This window comes from Syngnathoides biaculeatus, chromosome 2 (genome assembly GCF_019802595.1).
Source record: "Syngnathoides biaculeatus isolate LvHL_M chromosome 2, ASM1980259v1, whole genome shotgun sequence".
Classification (NCBI taxonomy): domain Eukaryota; kingdom Metazoa; phylum Chordata; class Actinopteri; order Syngnathiformes; family Syngnathidae; genus Syngnathoides; species Syngnathoides biaculeatus.
Genome location: NC_084641.1, coordinates 18,403,639 through 18,429,526, shown reverse-complemented (window position 1 = coordinate 18,429,526; position 25,888 = coordinate 18,403,639). Strand labels below are relative to the sequence as shown.

The window sequence follows — 25,888 nt, the reverse complement described above, 5'->3', positions numbered from 1 at the left end:
ATTTTTTAAGCGGGAGCGCATCTGCCAAGTCTTTCTCCCAAAATGCACATTTTCCCTGCATGGCTGCGAGGTGGAAAACATCTCAGATTTGTGCTGACAAACTTCATTTATGGCAAAGTGGCTTCCGAAGAGGACGTCGGTCGTGATACCGTTGACGGCCATTTCAAGAGGACGTTTTCCAGCACCACGTGAAAATTCTTCGTGCTGAGTCAGACTCCTTCTAATTGCGTGACGGGAAGACTGCCAATTAGTAATAGTGTTGCTTAATTATCTGTTAATGAAAGCAATAATGTTTGTGCAGTAGGAGTAGGGGAAAGGAACAGGTGAATAATGAAAGATGTAATTACTGTTTATGAGGCTGTCATGGGGAATGTAAAGACCTGACAGCTTGCCCGTAATCTCTCAAAAGTTGTTATTTATGTACAGTTTCATTGCGCTTCATCATTGCTCACATTTGCAACATAATTCTGTTTTGCCGTCAGCAAAATCAGTTTCCTGATGTCAAATCACTGGAACCATCTGCTGAAGTCATGTTTCCTCACCGCCTTGAAAGTTTGGTGCATGCCGTGACATTAGTATGTAATCTTTTATTTGTTTATTTATTTTTTGGCTTTGGAGAAGGCAGCAGTGGGGCTGAGAAGTAAAAGACTCGCATTTTCACTGCACTTGCCGTGCTCCTTAATCACTGTGGAAGAGGTCATTTGCAATAACGGTTAACAGGACTCAGAAGAATCAATTTGCTTTTGTCACTCAGTCGCCAATGACTGTTGTAAACACATCAAGTTGAGCCAGAAAAGCCTTGGACGCAACACTAAGTCGATAGCCCGTCGTGAATCACAGGCTGCAGCACTCTGTTCGTAAAGACACTGTCTTCAGCACAAAGTCTCACATGACACAAATGTTGGCTTAAATGACTCAAATGTGTTTTTTTTTTCTGAATTAGGGATGACCATTTAGAGTAGTGTTCCCCACTTTATGGTAGTAATTACACACAGGTTGTAGCCTCAGACTGCATTTACAATCACAATCATGCCCACTGCTCATCCAGACAGCAGTATCCCTTGTGTACTATGCATTTTAAAATCCTCACACCTTACGAGTTTAGTTGTAGCTTGTTTGAAATGTGGAATTACATAGCGTAAGATTGCATTTGTATTTATTTTAGATAAAGGGGTATTTTTTCATTAAACATATCGTCATTTCAATGGCAACTGTGAGCAAAAAAAACCCGAGAGAAATAAAATTGTGGATGAACATGTAGAGTACTGCATGGAAGAAGCTTTGTAAACTTGATCGGATTAAACAGGAAGGTGAATGGAGAGCGAAAGAATCCCTTCAAGTTTGTTGGTTCTTGGTGAATGTGAGCATAAAAGGTTAGTCCAGCATGGAAAAAGAATAAAAAAACATATCGTCACATGGAGGCAGGGATATTGATGTGCTAAATTTAAAAGCAAACATGCTCCTATTCACTCTGTTGGGTTCCAACCAGGGCATGGGTAAGTCTCCCCATGAATGTTCTGAACTTTTGTTGTGATGAAGTACTGGTTTGACCTGATCTTGTTGAGATTATTCGCTGCGTGTTGCTACACAACTAAAGGTCCACCAAATCAAACTGGATGTCACTAATATCGCAATGTCTTTCATTTGTTGTTTTAGTATACATGCCTGATGATGGAGACACTGCTCTTCACGACTCCATCATTGAGGAAGATGGAGAGAATGGCACCCTGACAGAAGAGGATTTCTCGGAAAAGACCAGCCCCAAAGTGTCTGAGGACCATGAGCTGGACAACAGGAGTGCCAACAGTTACAGCAACCAGAACTCTCCCGCCAGTCTCCTGTCAAACCAAGAGGCAGAGTTAGAATCGCACCTCAGCGACACTTGTGACAGACTGTCTGACTTCAAGAACTCCTCGCCAACCAAGGGCCAGGCAGAAGAGGACAGCTCTAAACGTAAAGATGAGATGGGCAATAGCTTGCAGAAAATGAGGGCAGCCTATGCAAACTTTCTTTCAGATTCCTACTGGACAGGAGTTGGGACAGAATTAAAATTGGGCAAAAACACCAGCAAAGCCAACTGTGACAGCACCAACGGAAGCACCAAAAGTGAGTTTGACTGGCACCAGGATGCTCTCTCCAAGACCCTGCAGCAGACTGTCTCCCCGAAGCCCACTTCCAAACCCAACCTTTTTAGTTCAGTCCACCTGTACCGGCAAAGCACCAAACCCTGTGGTTCAGTATTCACAGGTGCGAGTCGCTTTCGTTGTAAGGACTGCAGTGCTGCATATGACACCCTAGTCGAGCTGACGGTTCACATGAACAAGAGTGGTCACTACCAGGACAATAACATCAGCAAGCAAAGTAATTCCTCTGCAACCTCCTCTAAATCAAAGAAACGCAGTATGCAGGATCTGGAAGGGAAGGAGGATGCACAGAAAGTTCTCAAGTGCATGTTCTGTGGCCATTCTTTTGACTCCCTCCAAGATTTAAGCGTCCACATGATCAAAACTAAGCATTACCAAAAAGTGCCTTTAAAGGAGCCAATACCAGTAATCACCCCCAAACTACTGCCACCAGCAAAGAAGCGTGCATTTGAAACCGCCAGGCCGTGCTCCCCTGACTCTACAACCGGTGCGTCCGGGTACAGCGACACCCAACGTGCTGTTGCAGTTTCAAATGCAAACAATAGTCGCTATGGCTATCAGAACGGCGCAAGTTACACATGGCAGTTTGAGACGTGCAAATCTCAGATTTTAAAATGCATGGAGTGCGGAAGCTCCCATGACACCCTGCAGCAACTCACCACACACATGATGGTGACTGGGCATTTCATCAAGGTTACCAATTCTGCTTCCAAGAAGGGTAAACAGCTAGCGCTCGAGCCCCTGGTCGTGGAGAAGATCCAGGTGTTAGCTGAGCCCAATGCCAGTGAACCGGACGGAGAAAAGTTGTCTCCCAAAAATGTTTCCCCTGCAAGCAGCGAGAGGAACAGCCAAGGGGAGAGTGCATCAGATAAAATGGAAGAAATTGAAGCAAAAGATGACAAGCAAGCGAGTGAAGATCAAAAGGCAGGAAATGGGGAATTTAAATACCCTTATCTCCGGGAGGAAGATCTGGAGCAGGATTCTGGTGGAGGGGGGGACATTCTTAAGTCTTTAGCCAACACAGTGGCCTCGGCCATCAATAAAGCGCAAACAGGGACGCCGAGCTGGAGTGCCTACCCGAGCATTCACGCTGCCTATCAGATCTCTGGCATTATCAAAAGCAACCCCGTCACATCTGCGTCGCCTCCCGTTCAGCTGAAGCAAACGTTTCACCAAAAGCTGAGGGCCCTCGCCCCAAAGGAAAAGTATGGTGCCACGGGCCTTGAGAGTCCCCAGGGGACACATAAAAACTTTGACATCAAACAAGAAACAGCTGTGATTAGTGATGGGAAAGAAAGTCAAAGTGTGAAGCTTGATCTAATGGAGACAGACGACAGTGATTGTCAGGATGATTCCTCTTTCTCTTCAAAGCCAGATGCCGACTGTGGGAATGACGCGAGCGAGGCGATCAAAGGGAAGCTGAGCCCCGATTTCTCTGACAGGGCCAAGACTCCGAGCCCCTCTGCCAGCACCGCAGAATCTCTCAAAGACACTCTGGATAACCTTGCTGTAAACCCTCTTAGTGCTCTCCAGTCGGTCCTGAACAATCATTTGGGCAAAGCAAATAAACCTAATAATTTGCGAGAAGATAACCTGTCTTCTCATATCCAGTCCATTTTCGCTAACACTAACAACTGCAGGGACAAACCCTCACTTATGCTCAGTAATCTGGCAAAGAACAAGCCTAAAAAAAACTTTGTTTTTGCAACTGATGACCAACCAATAGATCTGACTAAATCGAAAAACAGCAAGCCAAGGTCTTTGCAGCTGCAGCCCTCCGTCCCGATGCCACAGAAGTACGCTCTGTCTGACATCGCCGACATGGTTAAAGTTCTTCCTAAAGCCACCACACCAAAGCCCCCTGTAGCATCTAGGCTTCCAGCCATGAAACTGGAGTCGGATGTCAGGCGCTTTGAGGATGTGTCCGCCGAGGTGTACTCCGTCCACAAGCGCAAAGGCCGCCAATCCAACTGGAATCCTCGCCATCTTCTCATCTTGCAAGCTCAGTTCGCCTCCAGCCTCTTCCTCACTTCGGAGGGGAAGTATCTTCTGTCTGACCTCGGTCCGCAGGAGCGGATGCACATCTCGAAGTTCACGGGACTCTCCATGACCACCATAAGCCATTGGTTAGCAAATGTGAAATACCAGTTGCGGAAAACGGGAGGCACCAAATTCCTGAAGAACATGGACACAGGCCACCCGGTCTTCTACTGCAATGACTGCGCTTCCCAGTTCAGGTCGCCGACAAGCTTCATTTCCCACCTGGAGTCCCATCTGGGCTTCCAGATCAAAGACATGTGCAAGATGCCCGTGGAGCATCAGATCAAGGTGGACGAAGCAGAGCTCCCGAAGGTCCTCGGCGTCCGAGCATCAGAGACTCTGGTCCCGGAGGAGGAAGTTGACTCTAAGTTTAAATGTAAGCTGTGTTGTCGGACATTTGCCAGTAATCACGCCATCAAACTTCATTTGAGTAAAACACACAGCAAATCCCCTGACAACCATTCACAGTATGTGGAGATGGACAAGGAATAGTTTTTCATACGATCGACACGGTTATTGTTTTAACACACGGGTTGGACATTTCAACAGTTCCCAGTTAGCATCGTGTAGTACTGTACAACATTTGCTGTCGTGGCAGCAAAGACACACTGGTTAGGAAACGTTAGATTGACACGAAGACAAACGTTTGCACCCTGCTCCAATGCATCACCAGTAATGAATTTTATTACTGCTTGAAGAAACGTAAATGCTGATGTTGCATGCGTAGCCGCGGCTATGACTACTATTTATTATTTCTGATATGTCAAATTTCAATTGTATATGAAAGGCAACATTATGGAAAGAGAACAATTGTACTTTGCAAACCTTTGGGATACGGAACACCTGCATAAATGTGGAGCAGGCCGCGCTGTACAGATCTGTACAGGTTATTTCTATGTAAAGCTGTTTTGTGTCGCCATAATAGAAGTGAAATAGATGAGGGATAAAGGAAGGGGTGGAAAGCACTTTAATGTTTAATCATCAATTTGGAGTCGGAACAAGTCTTAAAATTGGCTTGAGCATTTCAAAAGCAAAACTATTTCACACGTAAATTATGTTTGAAATAAAAAAGACACACGCAATGAGTACAAGCTGCAAGACAAATGATACCTGTGGTCCTTGCACCTTTTTTTTTACATATTCAAATAAAGAGTTAACATTTGATAACAGCTTATATTATTGTGATTGTTTTCATTTAAAACAATTGTGTAAAATAATCATGCATGCAACTCGGTACGAATCACGGATTTAACAAGTGCACGTCTGAGTGGTGGAATTTGTATCTTTGATACCTTTAACAGTTATCACAGGAGACAGTGGCAGCACGTTAATAGCCTAACATTTTTTTCAAATCAAAAGATAAATATATCGTGCTACGACATGACAGCATGGACGAGAAATATTCTATTTTGGATATATTTGTTTTTTTTTCCTCTCTACTTTAAAAATAACTCCATTAACTGTCACCTCTCTGTCCGCTGATGTGGATGATTCAGTAAGATAGAAAATTATGATTTTTTTTTTTTTTAATCTTGTAAAGAAAAAAATCAGCACGTTGTACCATGATGTTATGTTGCCAACTAGAAGGACCATAAAGTGATTATGGAATGTGAACACACCCCTGTGAAAATACTAGCTTTTGTTGATTGAAAAAAGGCCTTTATTTCCAGACGGCTTATCCTCACTTGGGTCGTGAGAATGCTGGAGCCTCTCCCACCTACCTTTAGGCAAGACGCGGGAAAGGGATGGGATACGCCCTGAACTGGTCCCCACCCAATCTGACACCACATAGAAACAAACAACCATTCGGACTCGCATTCAGACCTACGGGAACCGATATGTGGTATAGAGTTTTCAGTTAAGATATCGTGCATGTTTTGGTGATGTGGGAGGAAACCGGAGCACTGGAGAAAACCCACACAGGCACGGGGAGAACATGCAAACTCCACACATGCAGGGTCGGGGTTTGAACCCCAGTCCTCAGAACTGTGAGGCAGATACTCTAACAAGTTGCCCCACCGTGCCGCCGCCCTTATATAACAATAAATCTAAAGGGGGAAACCATAGAAAATTAAATACAATTAATTGGTTGAAGCAATGTGGTAGGAAATGGGGAATATGTCCACCTCACAAATCTGAGATTCAAGGTTCGAATCCCAGCTTTGAGTGTTTTCTCCTGGTACTCTGGCTTCCGGGGTCATGAGAAGATGGAGCCTGTCTCATCCTGAACTGGTGGCCATTCAATCACAGGGTGGAGAAACAGACAAGCGTCCCGCTCTGATTCAGACCATCGCTGAGGGGGAAGGGAAAATTCTACTCCAACTCCGTAGAATGTTTTTGTGGAACTCTTTTGTATTTTGTAGCAGGTTGATACTTTGCCCAGGGGTCACCTTGGCAGTAATCATTAAATAGCAGCTCTCCAAAATCCAAGTTCTTATTGATGAGCAACAGCAAGACCTCTCCTCCCGGGTAAGAAAAAATATTTGAAATATTTTTCCAAAGTGTTTTTTTTTTTTTTTTTAAGAGTTGCTCCGCTGCTTTTCGAACATTACAAATAGCTACTATTTAGTGGACAAGTTGAAAAAGGTGTTGTAGCTTCTGTAAAATCACCGAGAACGAAAGGGACTTTCAGGCTTCACTCCTCCACAAATGCCGTAAAAACGGCCCTGATGGCAAGCAAGAGGGTGTAAACAACAGCTAATAGTGATGAATATTGGCATGGACTTAAAGTGCCGCGTTTGCTCTGAGGACATTATTAGGAAATGATGGAGCTCCAGGATGCATCTGATTCAATTGCGAGAACAGGAACACATTTTAATCCCACAGTAAGAAGCAATGTGAGATAAAGGACAACAAGGCCCGCACTGTACAATAATTTCTCATCTCCACATAATGGCGTTTAGATGCACCGCCAAGATATTTCCTCATGTCGGCCTTTATTGCTTTTCCGCAAGATGGTATCATAACAATTAAGCATATTTCCTCAAGCTCTATTATTTCAAGGCTATTAAAAAATAATTGCCTCCTAGATTCATAAACATTTTATGCAATTCATCTCTTTTTGTCGCAGCAATCAAGTCCTCAATTACCTCAACCCATCAAATCTCTATTTTATACAAGGCGAGTGACATTTGACGGTAAATGGGGGGAAAGCGGCGGCCATTGGGATGCGTGTGACACCGACGTGGCCCCCATTGTTGGAAATGAGCCGGCAATCACCTCGTTCATCCGATGAGTCCTAATGCAGTTAAAGTATTCCGCTATAATTTCTGCACGCATTTATAATTACTGTCAAAGAGCCCACACCTCAGTGAGCAGATCCAAGCGATCAATTATTTAAAGCCTTTTTTTCTGATTCGTCTGCGAGGCCATTATGTTGGAGAGCCAGCGGCGCTCCGAGGATGCGCTTTGTAGGGGGGGGGTTTGTGGCGACGACAAAATATATCAATTTCTTGATGTGGTGACAGGATTTGGACACGTATTTGTGGTTAAATTCTGGAATATGTACAGCTATAGTAGAAAAAGAAAACTTATACTGTATGCCTGTATATTTACACAAAAGCTACTATTTATGTGCTATTCTTTATCCCATATACAGCTTTGTAATAGAAGATAGGAATTAGAAATAGGAATTAGAAATCTCATGTGAAAACGGGTCACCACTCTTCAAGTACTCCTGTTTAAATTCCAAGTACTTTTAAATCCTGGAAAATACCTCAGTAAAATTTGAACTATTCACAGGAGATAGCTTTCATCATCTGCACAGCAACAGATGATGATGCACCACCCAAAACAATGATGCAATAAGTACTGTGTCGAATATTCTCACGTAGTATTCATCTAGTATTTGTTTACTCTGCTGCAGAGAGTAACAGGCAATTACCCATCCAACCATGTTCTGAGCCGCTTATCCTTACGAGGGTCGCCAGAGTGCTGGAGCCTATCCCAGCTGTCAAAGGACAGGAGGCAGGGTACACCTTGAACTGGTTGCCAGCCAATCGCAGGGAACATAGAAACAAACAACCAATCACACTCACAATCACACTTAATGGCAATTTAGAATGTCCAATGAATGCATCTTTTTAGGATGCAGGAGGAGACCGGGGTGCCCAGAGAAAACCCACACAGTCACGGGGAGAATATGCAAACTCCACACAGACGGGTCCCAGCGTTTGAAAGCCAGTCCTCAGAACTATGCGCCCAATGCTCCACAGCCGCCCCACAAGCAGTTATTAATTAATTCATTGATTTGTTTCATTCGAACAACTCAGAAATCTACCAACATCGTGAAACGGATTGTTTTCTCCTGTCTCTTCATTCCATTATTAGTTTAATTTTTTTTTTTAATGGTTGCAACTCGTCATCGTCATTCAGCGCATAAATGGGCCACGAGTACATTTTGGTGACTCGGCGTTTTTCGCTGTGTTTTAATCAAAGAAGACAGCCGCCAGCAGTGTAATTGCAGAACTGGGGGGGCATACTTCTCAACTAGAATCTGTTCCAATAAGACAAAAACTCTAAATGCAGAGCAGGAGAAGTTCATCTACTACAGGCAACACTGGAGTGCTCTCCTGAATTAAATTGATAGAAAATGCATGTAAACACGAAAAAATGTATTCCAGCATACAAACTCGCGTACTTTTGATTACGGTGCAGACAGTGCCGCCCAGAATTCATTATCCGTTGATTAAAATGTTTTTTCGGAATACATGCTACTTCTTTAACTACACTACCTTTAGCTGGACACATATTTGACATTTTTTTCCAATTTTAAGAGTTCCCAAGCAGTTTAAGAACATGTCATTGACATTCTTTGGTCCCAAATGTGCAATCGCTACAAAATTTACAGCACACTTAAAATCCACTTGCAACACAGTGATCAAAATCACTCAATCCGCAGGGCGAAAATAGGGCGTTGCTCTGACCAATTGGGAAAAAAAAAAGCGAGTATGCCTTAAATTTTAAAATGTTGTACTTTCACCCACGGAAGCAGCACCCTGGGCCATCAAATTATACCTGGCAATTATTGATGCTAATCTGTGTATGGGGTACCTGCAAATATGATGTGCAAAGTTATGAGCGTATTTTCTGAAATAAGGAGCCAACAAAACATTTTCATTTGTTTACAAGCAATGAAAAGGTTATTTTTCCATAAAATGTTCATTTGCCTAAAAAGAGCAAAAAAACAAAAAAACAAAACAATATTGAAATTTATAAAATGTACCATTCATTTCAGCTAAGTATATTTGACAACAGTACATGCATGCCTAAGGGTGGCAGGTCTAAAACTGAAATGTTAATGTAGCCCTAGCATTTTAATTTATCTTTTCCAAACACCACTGCCCATCTCGTACCTTACGACGTGGTTAATAAGTGAACAATCGGACGCTTGTCATTAAGCGTGCAATGAACGAGTGATTACGTGACGCTGATGTGCAGTAATAAAGCGATCCGAAATGTGACCGCTGGGCTGTATTTGGGGTGTGAGTGCGTGCAATTGTGTGTCCAGAATGTGCGCCTGTGTGACTTTGCTCCCCCCTTGCACCGCACAAGCGTGGACGCCCTGCATCATTGTGCCTGTGATGCCGAGGAATGGGAGGAGGGGGGTTGCTGTGAGGAGGGCGGAGAATCTTCATCAAGTCTGTGGCGCGGTAATGACTAGCTCATGTGTTTAATGAAGGCCTTCAGAACTCGGAGCCATAATGACCCACATCCTGACTCCCCTTCCTCCAATTTATCCTCTCTCTGCAGGTTATTACATCCCTTTTCGAGAAATATCCTGCCGAGAGCGTCATATTGTTCCTTTTCTTTGAGATGGTTTCATTTTCTCCTCACCACTTTGTCAACAAAAAACAAAAAAAACGTGACAAATGTACAGCAGTGTATTAAAGGTCAAAAATCCATCCACTCTGTGATCCTGGGTGACCTCTAATTTGTTTTAAATTCAAAACAAATTCCCCCACAGGAAATAATGGAAAAGAGATCATCAGTTCCAGACCGTGAACCTCAAAAGCTTTGTAAATATTTTAAACATGAAACATTCATAATGGTGGCACGGTGGAACAGCTGGTAAAGCATTGGCCTCACATTTCTGAGGTCCCGGGTTCAATCCCGGATCCGCCTGTGTGGAGTTTGCATGTTCTCCCCATACCTGTGTGGGTTTTCTCCGGGCTCTCCAGTTTCCTCCCACATTCCAAAAACGTGCAACATTGATTGGACACTCTAAATTGGCCCTAGGTGTGATTGTGAGTGCGGCTGTTTGTCTCGATGTGGCCTGCGACTGGCTGGAAACCAGTTCAGGGTGTATCCCGCCTCCTGCCTGTTGACAGCTGGGATAGGCTCCAGCAGTCCCCACGACCCTCGTGAGGATAAGCGGCAAAGAAAACGGATGGATGGAACATTCATAATTGTTAAACCAGTTCCAAGTAACCTCTCGTACTAAAACATGAAAATACATTATTTAATACCTTGAATAACTCATTGTAAAGGCTCACTGATGGTGTAGTGGTACACACGCCTGCCTTTGGTGCGGGCACCATCTGATCGATTCCCGCTCAGTGATGGTGTTGATATCTGCCCAGCGACTGACTGGAGACCAGTTAGGGTGTAGTCTGCCTTTCGCCTGAAGCGAGCTGGGATAGGCTCCATCTTTCCCGCAACCCTTGTGAGGATTAGTGGCTTGAAGATGAGCCATGTCTCACCCATCTCCTTTTTTTAAATTCAAAATCAGAATCAGCTGATTCTGATTGCTTCTCAAGTGTCACAAGAATTTGTCAGTTCCTCCCTCCTTCACCCTGCTGGGATTTCAACTCCTTTGCAACAATATCAGGACTTTGAGGCTAACTTTTATTCTTGCTGTCGACTGAAAACAGCCTCTTGAACTTCAATGTGCAGCAAAGTTGTTGACATTGGAAATTTGTGTTTGGCATCACATAAGCAATCAATCTACACAATTATTGTGGCATACAATACAATACAAAATTACGCTTTTACTTTTATGACTCACTTTTGTGTTCAGTTCTGGCCTGTTTGAGAATGTGACGTCAATTGCACCGCCCTGACTCTGCATCGGCTGCTTTAGAACACGGTCTAATCACAGCAATATTTTTACAAATGGATGCTGAGTGTGCAGATTCTTCTGAATTCCAGAGACTTTTTATTAAGATACCTGAAAAGTGTTTTAAATTGAGCTCAAATACAGAATGTGTTCTTTAATATTTGCTTTTGTGAGGCTTTTGCATGTGTTCACTCCAGCCCCTTTCAGTTGTTTGTTTTTTTGTTTTTTTTCTACTCCCTTCAATTTTTTCTTTAGTTGGTATAGTGTATGTTCTATAGGGTTTATGTGTGGGGTTTCAAACCTTCCTAACAGAATCGTGGAAGTAGCCCAAATTTTGTGGCTCTTCTGGTACATCTCTAATGTATCTATTTTACGGAATCTCTGTGTGAATAAGACTCTTGTTGGTAATAAAATGTAATGACTCGAAACCGTAGCAAATGGAAAACAAATTTCTGTGATAAAAGGGAGGAAATCATCCACTTTCTGTTTATTCACTCACAGACTATTGTGTGATTCATGGCGACTGACTAAAAACGTGAGTAATAGATTAACAGAAGTCTACCTTCTGAATTGTAGGGAGGAGGAAAGAGTTATCACAGCAGATACAGAAAAATCATTTTGCACCAAGACGTCTTGTAGCTTTCGGATAGCTCTTCTAATTACCAAAGAAATGAACCCCCAAAAATAGATTAAAAACAATATTTGTAGATTTGGGTGACAATATTGTGATAAAAATCCTTCATAAAGCACATAACTTTTTTTTTTTTTTTCATTTCTATGTTTCTCCTCAACGGGCAGGAGTGATTTCTTCCTCAGGACGACGGAGAGGCCTACGAGACAAAGAGGGATGTGTGCTCATCTGCATACATACATCATATCTCCCAAATAGCCCATAGTGCTGCACTCTTAATAGTGTTGCCTCAAATATGCTAATTAAGCACAAAATGTGTGATGAATGGAATACATTTGATCAATCAAGTAGAGGCCCGAGCCGCCGGTGCTGCATATTCATTGGGCATCATGAATATGAAAGCCCAGTCATTTATCAAGTATCCGTTGCGCATTTGTATCTTATTAATCATACACACTGAAACTACTGTCTTGTCTGGGGGGGGGTGTGAATGGTGAAGGTTGATGGAGCGCTTAGAAGACGGATTAAATTCACAGAAGTCTGCGTAAGGTTTCACGCAACATTTACACAATTAACAATTGGATTACCGGGTTCGATTCTACTTTTTTTGTGTCAATTATTGACAATAATAGCATCCATCCATCCATTTTCTTAGCTGCTTATCCTCACACGGGTCGTGGGAGTGCTGGTGCCTTTCCCAGCTGTCAACGGGCATTTGGTTGGGTGCACCCTGAACTGTTTGCCAGCCAATCACAGAGCACATAGAGACATACAACAATCGCACTCACAATCACACCTAGGGGCAATTAAGAGTGTCCAATTAATGTTGCATGTTTTTGGAATGTGGGAGGAAACCGGAGTGCCCGGAGAAAACCCACACAGGCACAAGGAGAACATGCAAATGCCACACTTCAGGGGAGGGCAGGATTTGAACGCCAGTCCTCAGAACTGTGAGGCCAATGCTCTACGTCTGTGCCGTGCCTCCCGTGTTTATTTTTCAAATTTCAGTTTGTGGTATGCTTTCATCAAGCTACTGCAAGGATTGTAGACAAACGTATTGAACACATTTCCTGCCAAGAAATATTAAATATAAAATGTGGCCTTGAAAATCAACAGTGCTTTGGCTCTCACAAAGAACTGGAATACAGAAGGAGAATCCAATGTTTCCCTTTTTATTTTTAGCTGATAACTGGCTAATTAGATTGATAGCATTAGCTCAGTGGAAAAACATAGAGAGAGCTAAGAGTTTCTGGCCAGCGCTTCATTAGTTCATCCCTCATGTTTGTCCCTCAAGGCAGTGGGCTTGCTCAAATAGGATCTGACATCCCGCAAATATGAAAGCAAAAAAACAAGAACTTTTTAAAATGATTATTATTGGGCTCCAACTCGCAGCCCTGCTCTCCCCCTTTGCAGACGTCAGCACAATCGCAAATGCCGTAATTTAACGCCATGACGTGCTGCATCCCGGAATACTCTAACATTTTACCTTCTCCGATCTCCAGATGAGCAGCAGATTGAGAATACGGTAAAGCGGTACGTGAAAACTCCCATCACGTCTTGTTGTAAATGCAAACGTTACACTTTCACTTATTAGATTATTGGATTATCGATTGCTTTTAGGGCCATTAGTAGTAGGGACAAAAGCATGTGTAGAATTGAACAAAACGGTGACCATAGAGTAATGAAGAATAGGAGGAAACCATGTTAAGGCAAACGAGCTCTAACCTCGACAACCGGAAGTAACTTGGCTGAAAAGTCCAAATCAATAAGGCTGTCATTCCACAGAAATGTTTAAAGAAGACATTAGTCAATATGACAAATGACATCTGAAAGTTCAAAAATAACAAGAAGAAGAATTGGCACAGTCGAGGACGAATTAGCTCATCCGCACCACAGTGCTGAGGACGTAGTTTCAAATCTGGCCTTGCCTGTGTGGAGTGTGCATGTTCTCCCCATGCCTGTGTGGGATTTTTTTTCCATGTGCCCCTGTTTCCTCCCACATCTCCAAAACGTGTGGGAGGTTAGTTGAAGACTCTAAATTCACCATAGGTGTGACTTTAGGTGACATTGTTTATAATGTGCTGTGGTACAGAGCAGCCAGGCCAGGTTGCACGGGTTAGGGTTAGGGTTAGGGTTAGCCGCTCGCCCACACTGCTACAGCACAGCCACAAGCATGGTGAGGCTAAGCGGGACGGAAAATGGATGCATAATAATAAGATAGATGATGTAGCTTATATAGCATTTTTTATGGCAACCGCGGCCGCTTTATGCAAGCTCCACAAGCAAAAATACAGAACAAAGAGCGCTAAATATCAAAACCTGTGTGAAATATTAGAGTTTTCTGGTTGAAAATGTCCAGCAGTGGAGTGTTGGAGGGATTAGAGGTGAGAGAGATCGAGAGGCTGGAGACTGCCTCCCTGAAGTCTCTGAGGCCAAAGGTTCACAGGCATCTTGCGGGGGATGTTGAGGACACTCGACGTGGAAGACCTCAGGATCCAAGATGGGGACTAGAGGTTGAGGAGAAAGGTACTGGGGGGCAAGTGCATGGGATTTGTTTGTGATGCGGGATTTAGCCACGAGTGAGTGGAGACGGTTTCGTCTGTGCTGCCAAGTGTGTTTGAAAAAGAATGGGTTGTTTTCACTGATGTCACATTTTTTGCTGCATTACCCATACACCACTGCGCGCTGCCATTTAACCTCCCTACCTAACGCCTACCTGTGTGGCAGCCTCCGGAATGCTCTCCGTTACTGTTTGCGTTTTTGTGTTTCACGGGCGTCACGGGACTCAAGTACACAAGAGAGGATTTGCTAACCATCAGAGAGCCTTCTTCTGAGTTTTCTTCTGACTTTTTTTCGACAACTTTCGCCAATTCGCTGAAGCTTTTTCCAGAGTTGCTAGCCGGTGCGTTCTTCAAAGCCTCGCAACGAAGAGGCTCACAATCCGGGATACAAGTCCGACTTCGGCACATCGTCAGGGACATCGTTTAATGCTTCCGACGTGCTGCGGCTGTGCTTCACATAGACTTGGCTTTGCGGACCGATTGCCCGACGCTGCTATCACGCTGCCCAGCTTCAACCTCCATCGTCCTGATTGTGTCGCCGAGTGAACAAGCTTAATTGATACTCTTTTTAGAAGGCCAACATTACAGTTAAGATCCTTTTTTGTTAATCACTTGAAAGATTTGAGAATTTTGTGAAATTCTGGATTTGTTTATTCTTTTCTTTCTGCCATTGTCATCAAATTTTAATTAAATAATAAATATTTCACTTTGCTTGTGGTGAACTAAAATACAGGTTTTACTTTTTGAAAAAAAATTTAAAAAATTGAGTTTGCCTCAATATTAAAAAAAATAATATTCCACTGCCTTTCCTTCATTTTATGTGTTAGCATGCAGGTAAGTGCCCATATATATATATATATAATATATATATATATATAATATATATATATATATGGGCACTTACCTGTACGCTAACAACAAAAAACGAAAGGCGGAGGAATATGAGGAATGGTGTACGGACTTTACAGAGCTCAGCACACACTGCAGCAATTTTTGTTAGCTGCAACAGCCTATCTATAAAAAATAAGACTGAACTAACCATTTATGAAGTATCTTTAGCAGACAAGTGTCCGATCCCACTGCTCCTCCTTCGTGATTTCTGTCACATAAAGTAAAAGATCGAGGGCACAATACACACCTTTGTGACGCAGTCCTGAGTCCCATGATGTCGGTATGCCGGTTAGCCTAATAGTCAGTCTGGGCTTGATGTGCTGTCGGTCGCATCTTTAATAAATGCAGTTAGAAACATAATGTCATCCACCTTGCGTATGTATGAGTAACGGAGGTCAGGGATCAAAAATGGCTGCCGTTCGAGGCAGCACAACGGGTGACGTCACGTGAAAACAACCAATTGTGAAAAAGGGAGCGATTGAACTCTTGTCAAAAACGTACTGTATGCTGATATGACATTTCTCCATCTTCCATCTCATCACAGGCATTGAAATCATCCAGGTTCTTGCTCTGACATAGAGCAACTTGAACGTTTAACAGATCTTTTAAAATGTGACTTGGGTGTTAGTGCTGGCTGTTAGCTCCAAATGTGTCCAGATTTGCTAAAGAATCAAAACCAATAGGATGTTCTCGCATACAATTGCCATCAGATTTAAAAAATAATTTTGCAGAGATGAACGGAACAAGAAATGGTTTCACCTTGGACCTCAGTTAACTTGAAATCTTGTTTAAAGTGTTATTAGTTGTATATCCAGTAGATTAATAGAATATGATCGTGTGGCAAAGATTTTTAGGAAAAGAGTGACTGGGTGAGTGGGAACCAAAGCATGTATAAATTTGACTTTTGATACCTCCAGAATCAGAAAGCCAATAGGATCTTTCTCTGACATACTACATGAAAACCCACTAAAAACTGACCAGTGGAGTGCTGTCAAAAACATGTATGTACTGAGACAACTGTTATCCTCATCTACCTCAAGCATCACCGCTCAAATATGAACCATCTGACAAAGCCCAATAATAATCAAAATGTTTGAAAATAAGTATATGTCGAAAAAGGGAAGTGGATTCACACAATATCAAGTTTTTATTGTATATCCTATCGGTGCATTTATGCTGCACTGCCATCGACAGATATTGGATAGCTAGCACATTTGGGAAAAACCTGATGTCCATCTGAAGATAACGGATTTCATCTGTTTTTTTTTTTTTTCAATTTAGATTCATGATGCATATCCAGGTTGTGCCACTTGAATGCAAAAAATGGAATTGTCACTTGAACCATGCAACCATACTGATACTCCCTCGAGCATCGGTGGTCCAATTCCAGAATCAGTGGGGCTCTTTTTCTGACAAAAATAAGTTCAGAAAGACTGAAGAACACTCACCCTGCAGAAAGATGTTCACAGGGTGCAAGAAAGTGGTTGCACGTTTGGCGCAGGTCTGAAAATCATTCAAGCTGTCAGCATAATAATTTGGCATATTGTAAAAGGTGATGGTAGAGAGATAACAAGAAAGGAAAAATGATTCTATCAAACTCGGATATCCTAAGAACCTCAGAAAAAAAAAAAACCCTCCAACTTACACTAATGAGTGAAGAGCATAGTAACATCAGTCAGTTGATCAAAAAAGAACTTGGATGGCGTTGCATGTCATTACTGCTGTCTGACATTTCAAATAACATTTATTGCACCACAAGGAAATTTGGTTTCAAAATAAAATGAGACATCTGATGTAAAACTGCCAAGATAAGGGCCATTCTGTCTCTCTTTCTCTCTCTATCTGTCTAGGGAGTCTTGTTTTAGCAATACGCATTTTAAACGAGCCATTCATCTTAAACATCGGATCCTGGAAAACGTTTTAAAAACAGTGTGATGTCTAACAATTATGAAAGATTTCAGGAAAGACTGCCCGAGCTCTTCAAGGTTGTCCTTGCTGTGAACTAACAAGCGGAATTGGAGACGATTGGATTTGGGCGCCTTACATTGTGTCAGAAGATTTGTTGGTTTGTTGGCTTGGCAGCAGCGGACAAGGACTCGTGAACACTTTGATTTTGTATGCGGAAGGTCGAATCATCGCCCTTCACGCTCTTTCTTTTCTTCATCACTAACCACTTCATTAGGTGCTTGATATCATATCACGTCAAGTAAAGTCAATTCTACTTATATATAGTTGCAGCCTTTCATAACAGAAGCCATCTCAAAACACTTGAGGCCGACAACGATGCACCTTACACATTAAGAAACCAACTGAGGCCCGCATGAGTGAGCACGAGGTGACGGAGGAAGAAAGGACACAAACCTCAACCACATCTGAGCAGGGGCCAAGCCATAACATTTTGTGGAGTGGAAGGGGTGGGAACTTGGGTCATTTCACATCCGCCTCACAGTTCAGAGGTCTTGGGATTGAATCCCACCTCTGGCCTCTCTGTGTGGAGTTTGCATGGGTGCACGGTGCAAGAGATACACGGTAGGTTAATTGAAGATTCAAAATTTTCCATAGGTGTGAATGGTTGTCTATACGTGGCACGTAATTGCTTGGCGTGACACCAACAATCTGCCACAAATTCCTGTTGTGTTTTAACATACTTAGCCAACTAAATTCTAGATTCTGAGTCGAGATTTAGTTTGATACTGTTGCTATCCTTAAAGTTTAAAGACCACATGGATTAGTATTTTATCATTTTGTATTCTGGTTTAGTCATTTAGTTTTACTGTGCTAGGATACATTAACATTAAAACAACAATATTTCATGAGCAAATGTCAAAACAATCCTTCAAAAACTACTAAAAATAGTGTAATATGTATGCCAGACCATTAGTTACTGATGTGACAAAGAAATACAACGCACATGCACACTCACTGCTTGTGCCTATCAAAAAATTATCTTGTGTATAACACTGGTATATGTGAGTGTAAAATATGATGTATGCTGTGTAAATTTGGAAGTTTTAAACAAAGTCGTCATAGGCATTGTCTGTTGTTATTTTGGCTGCAACATACTCTTACGTGTCAACACTGAACATTCGATACACTTGTACATGTACACAGAGAGCAGTTTTCAGTTTTGATGAAAAAATAATGGTACAGTTACATCAACTACTACTTTGAGCTCCGTGTTGCGTCTCTGGCGTGCCGTTGTCACGTCAACAAATTATTGTATTTTTTTATGCACGTTAATGTCCAAAACGTGAGTTGATTCAGTGTTTAGCGCAAGTTTTCCTCTTCTACCATCCAGCCAGTGTGGATAGTGGCCAAGAGGGTGATGGGTGATGGAAGGAGGGGTCTCACCACCTCTTGGCCCCGACCCACGGCTCCCGCCTCCCACGCTGTCATCATGCTGCCTCACATCAGGCCAGAGGTTGTGTGCATTTAGCTGCCTTGTAATTCGTCTGAGTGTCTGGCTGCCGGCTCTCAGGTCAACTGTCACTCAAAGTGACGTGAATCAGCATTGACGCCGGCACGTTTAAAACCATGTAAACACACACACACACACACACACACACACAGGTCCGCCTGCCGGCCTCCAGCAGACGCAGATAAAAAGGACCCATCTCATGGTGCCCCGCCCAGCCCCAAACTTCTTCAGTGAACCACGAGAGCAAAAATAGGTTGCTACAGGTTTTTTTTTTTTTTTTTTTTTTTTTTTTTTTCAAAATAGCTAGGTTATAATGTGAAATGACAATCAGCTAATGTGACATGATGTGCAGCTGCTACGCTCATATTCGGCTTCCCATCAAAGTGGCACCGCATGTTTTGACGACCTATCACAAGACCAAGTGAGAACACAAACTTTGTCGATTGCTTAGCTAATTGTAGTCCATCTCCTAGAGGGGAGACTGTGTTAAATGAGAGTTTATGTTCTAATACGGGAATGTATCATTTATAACTGTTTATTTACCATGCCAGGAATCATTTTTGGTAACCTCAATGGAGATACTGGTGTTGAGGTCATCACGCAACAAAATACCTGTTGTAGTGAAAAACAATTACAGCAATATCCTGCATAAGGTAGGTTTTGTTTTGGCAGAAAAGTGGTTTGCACAGCTGCCTCGTAGTTGAGAGGACCTGGTTTTGAATCTCAGCTCTAGCCCTGCTGTGTAGAATTTGTATGTTCTCCCTCCGTGCACGTGGGCTTTCTCCAGCCTTTTTCCCATGTTACTTAAACATTTGTCGTATGACCATCCATCCATCCATCCATCCATCCATCCATCCATCCATCCATCCATCCATCCATCCATCCATCCATCATCCATCCATCCATCCATCCATCCATCCATCCATCCATCCATCCATCCATCCATCCATCCATCCATCTATCCATCCATTTTCTTAGCCGCTTATCCCCACAAGGGTCACAGGAGTGTTGGAGAATATCCCAGCTGTCAACAGGCAGGAGGCTGGGTACTCCATGAACTGGTTCCCAGCCAATTGCAGGGCATATCGAGACAAACAGCCGCACTCACAATCACACCAAGGGGCAATTTAGAATGTCCAATCAATGTTTCATGTTTTTGGGATGTGGGAGGAAACCGGAGTGGCCAGAGAAAACCCACGCAGGCTTGGAGAGGACATGCAAACTCCACACAGGCAGGATCAACCCTGGACCTCAGAACTGTGAGGCCAACACTTTCCAGCTGACCCACCGTGCTGCCTGTGGTATGATTATTGAAGACTAAATTGTCCATAGGTGAAAATGTGAGTGTATTACTGTTTGCCAATACTGAATGCGTGCTGCAATAGCTGTCTGGGATAGGCTCCGCCTCACTTGTACCATGCAGTATAAGTCCAGCCTAAAGCAGAAAGGTGAACCCCGACGATCAGCTGACCAACCAGCACTCCCACGTGTTCCTGCAGACTCATCTATTACCATGAAGCTCGAGCAACAGTAGGAAGCATCTCCCAATGCTTAAAGTTGCGTTTTTCTTGAGTAGCTGATTAGAATGCAGAGCGTGCATCAAGTGTCAAGAAACCAAATGGATCTAATGATGCAAATGTGAGCAACGGCGACGGTGACGGGGGAGGCACTTGTCACTGTGGTCAAAATTCAGACGTGCAGTCTTAAAAAGGCAGCCGCACGTTGGACAGGGAAATCAATACAGCATTTTGTTATCCATCTCTATCTTACGAGCTAAAAGAGAAGGATGATGTGTCATAGAGTGAGCCCAGGCAGACTTGGACGGAGATCTATCATTGTAGAAAGTCACAGGCCTCTTCCTGTGTAAATCATGTGTCACATGGGCGGCAGGTTCATTCTCTGGCCATGGAATACATTTAGGCCTTGGACACCCACTTCCATTTTTCTCTTTTGATGGAGTTGCTCCCTGCAGTTATACACCTGCAAGTGGATTATTTTGCAACATGCAGCTTTTCCTTTTTCCGTTTTGTTCCCGCTTTCCACGTCGGCCGGATCAAGCGTGGAGGAAAAATCATGCTCTCAAACAAGTGATTGATACGTTTTAATTAGCCCACTTCTCGCAGCAGCGCAGCTGTCACGGCTCCCGAGGTTTTAATGTGACAAACGCTCGACGGTGAGGCGAGAGAGGGGAATGACAACACCTGTGGTAAACTTTAGGAGGGACTCATTACTCCAGATTCAGCACTCAGTCCTGCACCTATCAGTGGCCCAAATCTGAAATGGACAGTTCCATCTTGCGAGGCGATGTGCATTTTCAACTAATCACCTGTCAATCACAGGACTGACACGCGGAGACCTAGAATCAGTAATTCTCACATTTACGACTTTTTTGAGAGGATTTGTTGTTCTGAACAAAATATTGCGGGCCCAATCTGGGAAATCTGCTGCAATACCTAGTCGGGTCAAAATCGAGGCTAAAATCCTGATCTCTGATCTAGGCTTTAGTTTCACTTCACGTACTGCTGAAGTTCACTTTTGTGATCTTACAAAAAAATTAAGTCCATTTATTGAATAACAGAGACAGAATCCAGTAGTTTTGACTATTTGAAGAATGTATTTTTCACAAAAATTCACCAAATATTTATTTAGACTTGACATTCGTGGGACACAACCTAACATAGATATATTTGTCAATATTGGAGACGGTTGACTCATCAACAAACCTAGTATTTGTGTGTTTGTAAACATTGTAGACAATTTTTAGTCTTTGAAGAACATAATCGAGTCTTTGGTATAACAAACGATTTTTGGTAAACAGGTTTGTAAAGAGTTAGTCCACAGTTCACCAAATTCACTGTAGTATTACACTACATTTCTTTCCCAATATTAAAAAAAAATGGATACTCTGACATGGTAAAATCCTGCATTGAATTTTTTATAATTTCATTATATGATTACTTGTCTTCAGTGATTTTCTGTCATTTCTGACTGCTGGCAGGGTTCATTTTTAAAGTCTACTTAAGTAACCAAATGTGGCTCCGTACCTCATAAAAGGACTACATGAAAAGTGTGCACAAAGGAAATTATTTTTAAAAAAGAAAGAACGAAAAGCCGTCTGCATTGATGTATCATTTTGGGCAAAGAAAAAAATGTGCATTATCAGTACATTACCGATAACTGTTATCAAATTATAATAGCCAAGTCAAGATTGATTTTACAAGAATGACAGTTATACTGCAAGGCGTAAAGACATAAAGTAATTGATCCTTTGCTGCAGGCTCATGATGATCGCGGAGGTCTCGTCCTATGCGGTTAGCATAAAAAGACAATCTTGCGGCGCAGCTAGCGAGGTGGGAGGTGCAAAGACAAAGCAAGCAGCAGGTAGTCAGTCATTGACGACATCTATATTACATCTGTGAGATGAGCTCTCCAAGAGACAATCATTGCTATCATTCACATTCGCCACAAAAGAATCATCTCATATCATCAAAGTGTGCGAAATTGTCTGACAGCTCCCACCTCGAGCTTTCATCATGTCGTCCCAGTGCATTTGGATTTAATAGGAGTCTGCCTTCAAGTGCTCTCATTCTGTTTTAATGAAGTTTTTTAAAGTTGGCGAATTGGTTATGTATGAATGGCACTCCATGCAATATACTACAGTCTCCGTTTATTTTTCCATCTGGTCATCCAACCATGTAATTTGAGCATTTTATTTGCTTATCTAGAAAGCCATATTTAATCTTATATCTTTCTGGGCACCTTTGTCTAGGGGGTTACCACATCTGTATTACAGTGATGATTTATTCTCTTTATGAACAACCACTGATACTCACGTTCACACCTATGGACAGTTTAGTGTCTTCACCGAATAATGGCGTGCTTTTTGGGGGGCAGGGGTTTGGTAGGAAACCCAGAGAAAACCCCCTTACGACAGTGGAGAACATGCAAGGTTGGAGCCAAGATTCAAACAGGGAACTTCAGTACTGTGAGTCACACGTGTTTACCATTAACACTGCCTAAAATACTTCAGTCTACCAGAAAAAAATGAACCAGGGAGCTCTTTCTCTAGAAACCCTCTTATTTTGGGTCACAGAAGTGGGAAACCCAAATCTAACCCCTCAGAAACCATGATCACTTCTCCGTATATAAACTATAATATACAGTAATACCCCCTGCTGAAACACTGCAACAAACCTCATAAAATCTGTAGTTGATAACAAGGCAAAGGGCCATATCAAAACGTCACATATGAAGCTCTAGTGAGGGAATTTGTTCGGTTAAGTCCTGCATGTCTGAAAGTGACCCGAGATTATGTGAAACAAAGACGCGGTAAATGCCGTCATCTACACAAAGACAATGAGATGTTGGGAGAATTCAAACAAAGAATGAAATAAGAGACAAGATCAGCTCGGAAATGGAGATGGGACTGAGGCAACCCATCAGAACGGAGAAAGAAAAGCTTCGCATTTGAAAACCCGAAGGCTTAATACAAAAAGTCTAATCAGACTAGCAATCCCTGATGTTAATGAAGGTGTCACACATTGCACAAAGAAAGTTGTGCCTGGCAATCTTCCATTTTTCGGCTGCCTACACCAGTGACATTTCATCTCACATTCAAAGAGCGCCGAGGCCCCTTAATGAAATGCATAATTAACATATTCTAATTGTGCTGAGCACAGTGATGGTTTTGACAGAGCTCACTTTCCATGTCTAATTCAATGCTAATTTAATCTGTTCTTTTCCCGCCGACATGACCTTTCTTGATTGAGTTTCACCGCCAAGAATTTTTTGATGGATTGATTTATCAACCCCTCGCAAGATGACAAAAGTGCCACTTTTAGACAGACAGATATAAGATGACAATGGAGGAAAACAACCTGTGTTTTTCCAATACCATTAAACAGAGGAATCTACAGTATGCGCTATACTGTAATGTGATGCTAAAGCACTGCATTGTGAATAAGAATAGGCCAGATTCATCTAGAGATTGATTTATGATGGGAAGAGATTTGTTATTCATTCATTCATTCATTCATTCATTTTCCAAGCCGCTTATCCTCACAAGGGTCGCGGGAGTGCTGGAGCCTATCCCCGCTATCATTGGGCAGGAGAGGGTGTACACACTGAACGGGTTGCCAGCCAATCACAAGGCACATCGAGACAGACAACAGTCGCACTCACAATCACACCTGTGGGAAATTTACAGTGTCCAATTAAAGTTGCATGTTTTTGGAATATGGGAGGAAACCGGAGTGCCCGGAGAAAACCCACACAGGCGTGGGGAGAGCAGGAAAACACCACACAGGCGGGGCCGGGATTTGAAGCCTGGTCTTCAGAACAGTTGGGCCTATGCTCTTACCAGTTGTGGCACCCTGCCATCAGATATTATCAATTTTATGGAATTTATCAAACAATTGTGCGACTGATGTTACTTTTGACAACACTTCTGGCTAAATGGGTTGCATAAGAATTTGGGGTAGGATTATTTTCAGGGTCAAGGTCAAGGAGTCATAGTTCAGAGTTCAGGTGGGCAGGAGACAGAAGAGATAGAGGGGGCAGAACAGGCAGAGTTCAGATTCCAGACAGGGTGATGAATAAAATTGTCTTTGAGTAGGCTAGACCTGGGCTGTAGACTCCGCAGTCTCCTCCCTGATGTTAGTAGACTGAAGAGGCTGTGTGACGGATGAGGGCATCCCCTGCTATGCAAAGGGCTTTGTGGGTGAGGCAGGTGATTTAAAGTCCTGCAAGGAAGGAAGAGAGGTTCTGATGATTTTCTCAGCTGCCCTCACTGTACAATGGAGAGTCTTGCGGCAGGATGTGGTGTGGACTCTCAACCACACAGTCATGCAGTTGGTCTCTGTAGAACGAGCACATGGTGGGGGTTGAGGCTCTGGCTCTTCTCAGCTGGCACAGGAAAAAGAGATGCTGGTGAGCTTTCTTGGCCAGTGAGGAGGTATTGCTGGGGCAGGAGAGATCCTAGGCGATGTTCACTCCTAGGAACTTATGCTGTTAAAAAAAAAAAGGCGGGAAGTGTTTTAGATCAAGCAAGATGAGGTTGAAGATGTACAGTCACCATATTACAGAAGCAATACAGCATATTATATCAATAAAAATGGGTTATGCCAAGAAACGTTTATTTTCTTTATGTATGGAAAGCAAAAAAGGAGAACATAGTTTTCTGGAGAACTTGGTATCTTTGTGTCAAATATTTTGGTTTGTGTTGGGAATACGTCTTGAAAAGGCTTTTCCAGAATCAACATGAACCTTTTAGGTATGTCGTGGTGGACAGTAGATTCCAAATACACATGACATAAATCTCCTCATTCCCTGTGCTATCTCTGAGGCAACAACCAAGTGGGAAAATTAAGGGAAAAAGTCGGCGTCAAGGAGGAACACCGAGCTGTCAGTCAGTCCATCAGCAGGAAGGGGGATTATGCCGAGCTCAGAGGCGTAATTGAACACCGTCGATCCCGCCCTCATTTACATCTCTCCCGTTCGCCGCCTTTGATTGGCAGCTGTACATGAAATGCCACATCGGTTGAAAGTATGTCGTGAGCTGGCACTAACAATCCTGTGGCTCCAGGGAGACCTGCCATATTGTAATTTGGTTATCAGGCATGAAGGAAATAATTCCAAGTGCCAGGAAATGTGAGGCAGAATAAACGCTTCGTCGCTGCAACTCGCCCAGGGTGACAGTTCTTATTTAATGTACCACAAAGCATCCCGTTGCCTGTAGATTTAGGCTGAGGAACAAGGGAAGGGGTGGGCGGAAGTGTAAAAAATTGAGAATTCATTAAGGAAACTAATAGAATGTGTTTTTGTGTCAAGTTTGAACCCCATTATTTTTTTTTATCACTTATTTAATTAGATTGAAATACTAGGTACATTGGTCATACTAAAGCCAGACTTAAAAAAACTTGTATTCTGAGTTTTTCGAGTTCCAAGTATGATTTTATTTTATTTCTTTTGGGTGTGTGTTGTCTGAACCAATATTCGAAGCAAGAGCAAGCTGTCACAATGCACTTTCTGACTGTCACTGAACTGGACAAACTGTCAAACACACAAATAGCAAAACGAAAACTCCAACAAGAAGTAAGGAACAGACGCTAACACTGATCTGACGCTGTCGTAAATAGCCAACACAAT

At 42.7% G+C, this 25,888-nt stretch overlaps 1 protein-coding gene across 2 annotated transcripts in view; it reads left to right on the top strand.

The window, feature by feature from the left end:
- LOC133510731 (teashirt homolog 2) overlaps positions 1-5,425 on the top strand; it is a 57,272-nt gene extending 51,847 nt beyond the window's left edge. Inside the window, exon 2 of one of the 2 annotated variants that reach the window (XM_061839034.1) lies at positions 1,657-5,425. In XM_061839034.1, the coding sequence (XP_061695018.1) occupies positions 1,662-4,676 (3,015 nt within the window). In that variant the 5' untranslated portion in view covers positions 1,657-1,661 and the 3' untranslated portion in view covers positions 4,677-5,425. The remainder of the gene's footprint in view (positions 1-1,656) is intronic. The other variant, XM_061839025.1, reaches the window with a different exon arrangement.
- Positions 5,426-25,888: the final 20,463 nt, after the last annotated feature.